Source organism: Hypomesus nipponensis, chromosome 2 (genome assembly GCF_054491055.1).
Source record: "Hypomesus nipponensis isolate SF chromosome 2, ASM5449105v1, whole genome shotgun sequence".
Taxonomy (NCBI): Eukaryota; Metazoa; Chordata; class Actinopteri; order Osmeriformes; family Osmeridae; genus Hypomesus; species Hypomesus nipponensis.
In genome coordinates this window covers 19,824,322-19,830,737 of record NC_140362.1, presented here as the reverse complement: position 1 = coordinate 19,830,737, position 6,416 = coordinate 19,824,322, and the positions used below count along the sequence as shown (strand labels likewise).

Genomic DNA, 6,416 nt, shown 5'->3' with positions numbered 1-6,416 from the left:
CCTTCAGTGTAATGGGACAGAAGGCTGCTTATTCACTCTACCTCACCTTAGTGGGATGTAGAGGTGAAAGGTGAAATCCTTTTTTCAAATTCACAGTGTAAATATGATTGTAAAACAATTATTTACCAGCCAAAAAATATATTTTACAGTCACTATGTCCTCAGTTGTTTTAGACTACATAATATGGTCTGATGAATATCTTTAGCTGGACTCGTGAACAGTTCTCACTGTTACTAAAATATTTTTATTTTGAACTTACTATTCACGATCAGAGAATAAAAGCTAATGTTAATGAGATTCATGAAAATGTTTTAAAATGAATATGCGGCAAGACTATCTGCAGTATGTGCAGTTTCCAAATCAGTCGATGCAAGGAATCTAGTCCTCCTCTTCTGAGACAGAGCGGCAGGTGAAGAGCTTCCGGAGGAATCCTCTTACCCCCCCTTTTTCTGTTTCCTTTCCTCCTGTTGTCCACCCACTGTGGAAAAACCCATGCATTAACACTTTATCTGCATGTTCTACACACAGCTTCCTGGTATCTGAGAAGTGTGTACGTAGTAAAACTTGTGCATGTAGCTTCCTGGTAGCTGAGAAGGTGCTCACCACTGTAGCTCTCCTCTTCCACTCCTCCAGTACCTGGTTCTGGGGTCAGTGTTGGGGTCAGCGTTAGGACCAACTGCATATGAAAAAGACAGAACATAGTTGAAAATGAGTCCTTGCAGTCACAATAAAAGTTGAGCAAGTCAGGAGATTGGACTATTTAAAAGCCAGGATGAGCAGTTATCTAACGAGCATTAAGCATCTTACTAGAACCAAAAATAAATAACAATTTCTGATTCCTTTTGATTATCATGCTCACCGAGTTAGAAAACCCTGCATTCTTGCACTCGCTCTGCAGCTCCTCTATTTCCTTCATCAGTACAGTCTTAATCTCCTGCTGGAGGTCCGGGTACTGGAGAAGGTTCATCTTCATCCTGATCTTGTTTTTTATTCCGGTTATGGTCCTGCGAAGAACCTCTTCCTCTTTAGACCGTACCAGAGCTGCTTTCTGCTTCAGAAATGTTTCATCTTTCTCCCTCCTCACAACTCCTCTTTCTTCGATGAGAGAGGTATCATCCATCTCCTACCAGCCGAAAAACAGACATTACACTTAATTCAATAACAATTTATTAGTTTGTAAGATTATGTTATCATTCTCTAACCTGCCCTGTTCTAAAACCGGACAGATTTATTAAACGTGTTGGCATTATTTTACCTTTACGGGTTAATTAATTCGTCATTTTAATTTTTCAGTTAATTAAATTGCTTTCTTAACTGATACAGAAGGAATCTCATAGGGTATATTTAACTTCACTATGTGAGCCTACCTCAAAAGATGTATACTCAAGATCCAATGATCAATATCTATTAGTTTAATTTTGTTCCGTGTTATTTCTTTCTAGTTAAACGAGTGGACTTCAACGTGTCAAAGTAAAACTATAATGTGCACTGCTGAAATGCTGAACAATCCTTTCTTTCTGCAATGGACTGTTTTTTCCTATTTCTATGGTAACACAACATTATGGAAAACATCAAAATGTTGACTTGCAACAAGGGTCTCAAAATTCCATATAATAATAGTAAAAAATAAAATAAATAAACGTTAATTATACAGAATGTGCTCAAACTTGTGAGTCTTCTCTCAAATAGTGTCTTATTAAAAACCTATGGCATTTTCCGATGTCTTCTTGTGCATGTACAACTGAAACATATGTGGGGACTTTTGTCAAATGACCGACTTTGCAATTAAGATCTGGGTATTTATTATTTTGGAGATCGACTAGTTCCCTCAAATAATTCAAAGGAAGAGTCTTATCTAAGATGCCATAAATAGATGGATGGAATCCAGAGGAAAATGTGTTAGAACATATAGTCTACTTGTGCAACTAAAGTCCGTTCAAACAGATTTCCGTATGGCTTACAGTTCGATCGACTATTGTATTCTATAGCCTAGGCTGCTGCCAAAAATAAATACTCGTATTACACATTGTTTATGTGTAATACGAGATGTATTATGCTCAAAGATGATACCGAGCATCCAAATGTAACATAACTAGAAATAAGAGCAACATTGGGTGAATGTAACATCACTAGAAATAATAGCAACATTGGATGCAAAAAATCATGGATATATTTCTGTGGTTTAGTAGGCCTATTATCCATCACCACATGCGTTTACTACCCAAGCAACTTCAGCAGCAACTGGAAAGTCAGCTGCAGCGTCTATCTGAAGCTACCACGGACACAAACCAATCGCCGGTTTTAAAATATTGTCATCATTCTCTGATTGGTTAAATTTCCTTTACAGAATCAGGAAGTGCTACGCCCCGGGTAAACATCTGTCGTGGCTTCAGTACTGTTGTGCTATTATAGCTATATATATATAGCTATAACTATAGCTATATATATATATATATATATATATATATATAGCTATAACTACAATATACTATATTTACACGATACGTGTTCTTTGAGTATCATGCTAGCTACATCAAGGTGCTACCGAAGTAGCTTCTTGCATTTTGCATTGATTTCGTCTCAGGTCTCAATCTTACCCTGGACATATTGTGCTACAGTTCGCTAGACGTTTTGTGGGGAGTGCAGACTACGAACTGGTCATTTACCAGGGGGATTTATGAAGAAAAAGAGAATGGCTTGAATTGGTACCCTTAGCGACCAAGAAGATGAAGAAAAAATCTGTCAATAAGCCATCTCTGCCCAACCGGGCCAAGTGGACTAGCAAGAATGGAGGACTGGTAAAAACTGAGTCAGAGCAACAACAATGTGCAGGAGAAGAATGTGTAACAGGCAACAAAGATGGGATTTGCGTCAACATCCATATCAAAGAGGAACAAACAGAGTGGGAACCATCCGACAAAAGTGCGGAGGAGTGCGAGAGTGGGTCAAATCTGACAAAAGAATTATTGAGCGATTCAGCTGCCAATTTATCCAAATCAGAAACGGACCAAGTAAACACTAGCCATTTTAATCTACAGCTGAAAGATGAACGCCATTATAATTCTGAGTTTGATATGGTGGAGGCAAAGAGAGAAACGGAATTGTGTCTGAAGGAAGATAATGGTGATAAGGAGAAACAGGTGAATGCTGCGGAAGACGTTGATGTCGGGATATGTGGAGGGGACAGTGGAGGTACGGTAGAACACACTCGACACATAACATGCCTTTCATTACAGTGACTAGCATTGTATAAAGTTGTTTTAACCAGAGCCTTCTTAATGTTGTTCCTTTTTTCCTCTTCTTTTAATTATTCCGCTCAATACCTAACCCCCCACCCCTCTAACTGTCCCTCTTAGTCTCCTCTGCTCAGTTCTTTACTTGTCCAGAATGCGGTGTGTCATTTACCAAACATTGCTTCTTGGAGAAACATCTGAAGTGGATCCACCAGAGGAAATACCACGCTATGCTGAAAAGACGTTACTCACACCACAAAACCTGCCTCACGCCCACAGTTAGCTGCCCCCACTGCAACCTATCCTTCCATACCTCCCAACAACTCACTGTCCACGCCCACAAGGCCCACCCTTCCGTCCCAACCCGGCGAACACACCCCTGCCCAACCTGCGCCCGCAGCTTCCAGTATCTCGGCAACCTGGAGAGGCACTGCAAGCGCTGGCACAAAATGTCCGTCACTAGCCGCGAAGGACACCTCAGCTGTGCGGACTGTGGGAAGGGCTTTGAGACTACCTGGGGACAAGGGCCTCACAGGTGTGACGAACCGGAAGACGGTAAGTCTGAAGACAGACCTCTCCGCTTGGACACTGGAGTGCAGTGCCCAGATTGTGGGAAATGTGTCCGCAGCTCTCAGGGTTTGGCTGTGCACATGCGCACGCACACTGGTGAGAAACCCTACTTCTGTAAAGAATGCGGCAAACGTTTTTCAGACCGCAGTGGTTTATGCAAACACACGCTGATACACACAGGGGCCAAACCCCACAAATGCCAGGTGTGTGGGAAGACCTTCGCTCGGAAAGGACACCTTAGATCCCACATGACGACCCACTCGGGTGAGAAAGCTCACTCGTGTCCTGAATGTGGGAAAAAGTTTGGCCTGAAGACCGGTCTAACCAACCACCTTCGGACTCACACGGACGAGAAACCGTTTCATTGTACGCTGTGCGGGAAAGACTTCTCTCTCAACTCCAACCTGAAACTTCACCTGAAAGTCCACAGAAACGAAAAGAACCACCAATGTGTGGAGTGCGGACTAAAAGCTGTCAACTTTGCAGCGCTGAAAACACACATGCGGAGTCACACGGGGGAGAGGCCTTACCACTGCACCGAGTGCGGCAAACAGTTTATCCGGCGTGAGCATCTGAAGAACCACCAGCGCATTCACACGGGTGAGAAACCTCACAAATGCACTCAGTGTGACAAAAGCTTCATCCAATCTGGGGACCTTATCAGGCATAAGAGGATTCATGCCGGGGTCAAGCCCTTCGAATGTCCCGACTGTCACCGTCGCTACACAGCTTCAGGAGACCTGGTCAAGCACAGGAGGATCCACTCAGATTCACGACCCTACGTCTGTCAGGAGTGTGGGAAGGCGTTCCGTCTGTCGGGCCATCTGAAAGGTCACATGACCACTCACACGGGGGAGAAGCCGTACGCCTGCCCTCGCTGCCAGCGCCGCTTCGCCCGCTCTCACCACCTGACCGGTCACCTGACCAAATGTACCTGAGTGTGAAGGGAAGGTTGAGGGATCCATAGATATATATATATATAAAGGCCAGATGTCTTACAGCGGAGTCTAGAAGGTCCGCACAAGGCGGCCATCTTGCTACAGTCAACTCACTCACCCATAATATTGGGTTGGTGCTACATGTACTTTTAAAATACCCATAACTTGCTCAATTTTCAACCCGTTTGGTTTGTTATCAACGTCAGAGATGTCGTTATGCCACTGCATAACTTCTATTCAAATAAAAACAAAAAAAACATAATTATTCATAAGTATGAAACAACGCTGAAGAGAGACATTTAGCCGTTATATATATATATATATATATATATCTATGGATGAATCAGTCAGTCTCCAACTTAACCTTTCCTTGCACAGGGTTGTGTGTTTTTTGGGGGGGCCAGTATAAAATGGTGGCTAGGGGTTCTATTGATGCCAGGTACAGTGGCGGCAAGGCGGCCATTGCAGACAAGACTTTAAAGCTGTAATATACCATGAGTTCCAAACCATTCATGAAGAAGTCACAAGACTGTGTGTCAACATGTGAAGGACCGTAGTGACTGCAGTTTGTTTTTAAAGCAAAGTGCCAGCTTCTAAAAAGATGATGTTCAGTGTGAACACTGAATTGTGTTTATGAAGCTCAGACAATCGTACAATAATGTAACATCACATTTTAGATTTTATGTCCACATGTTTAGCTCTTGACCAATCAATGCTAAAATTACTGTTGAAATAATATAACTGTCAGATGAAATACCATGTAAGCACAGTCTGTATTGTGATCTATTTTACAATCTGTCACAACAATCTGTTGATTAACTGGTTTACAAAAATAAAATACAAATGTTTACACTTACATTGTGATGTCCTAAACAAAATGGGTTCATGCTGTTCAATCAAACAATTAGTTTGAAACCCCAAACCCAGCAGCTTCAAAAGGACAGGCCTAAATATTGCAAGACAGACAAGTAACTCCCACTTATGATGTTCAATCTAACAAATTAAGGCAAGTATGCGTTGCCGGGACAACCCAGACAGCAGGGGCACCCCGGGAGCTTACTGGGTAAGCGTGCGTATCATTAAGGCTAATGTCAGTCAGGGGCCTGCCTGCATATATCTGTTATTGGCGGGCCTGTAAATAAATCTTATATGGACACCACAAACAAGCAACTGAACTGAAGATAGAAGATGAATCTGCTAATTCTGTATGGTATCATTCTGAACACCATCGGTCAAGACCGAAACAGAGGCCGCCTTTGAAAGAGGACGAGGACCCATCGGAAAAGGCCGACATTAGCGATGGAGTTCGGGCACCCTGAACAGCCTCCACAAATGCATAAGAGTCGGACTGTGCTGAACCTAAAGGTAATGTGAAATTACAGATGCACCCCTGATATATTAGCAGTGTTATTGTCACAGTTGCACCTTTTTCCAATTTATTTTCCTTTTCTACTCTCTGTCCTTGTGCTTGTGCACCCCCCAGGTGTTCTCTTGTCCACAATCCACCATCTCCTTCACCAACCACACCTGCCACAAGCAGCATGTCAAGTAAGCCCACCCAGTCCAGTTCTTCACTATGCTTTAACATGTATTCCCTGAAATCAGAACATTTAGATGACCCCAGCGGCCCGACCCTCCTCCCTAATCCCGTTGCATTGTGGACAGCATCTACACT

The 6,416-nt window shown here is 42.7% G+C and overlaps 2 protein-coding genes across 2 annotated transcripts; one reads left to right on the top strand and one right to left on the bottom strand.

The window, feature by feature from the left end:
• Positions 1-98: 98 nt before the first annotated feature.
• On the bottom strand, positions 99-1,532 carry LOC146301419 (uncharacterized). The gene is made up of 4 exons (XM_084667685.1): positions 1,368-1,532; positions 860-1,123; positions 604-676; positions 99-478 (listed from the first exon to the last, which is right to left on the bottom strand). Exons 2-4 carry the CDS (start codon positions 1,118-1,120, stop codon positions 435-437), a joined length of 378 nt encoding a protein of 125 aa, XP_084523811.1. The 5' UTR covers positions 1,121-1,123; positions 1,368-1,532; the 3' UTR covers positions 99-434.
• Positions 1,533-2,381: 849 nt separating this feature from the next.
• On the top strand, positions 2,382-5,597 carry LOC146301418 (uncharacterized). Its single transcript, XM_084667657.1, has 2 exons — positions 2,382-3,192; positions 3,357-5,597. Exons 1-2 carry the CDS (start codon positions 2,727-2,729, stop codon positions 4,739-4,741), a joined length of 1,851 nt encoding a protein of 616 aa, XP_084523783.1. The 5' UTR covers positions 2,382-2,726; the 3' UTR covers positions 4,742-5,597.
• Positions 5,598-6,416: the final 819 nt, after the last annotated feature.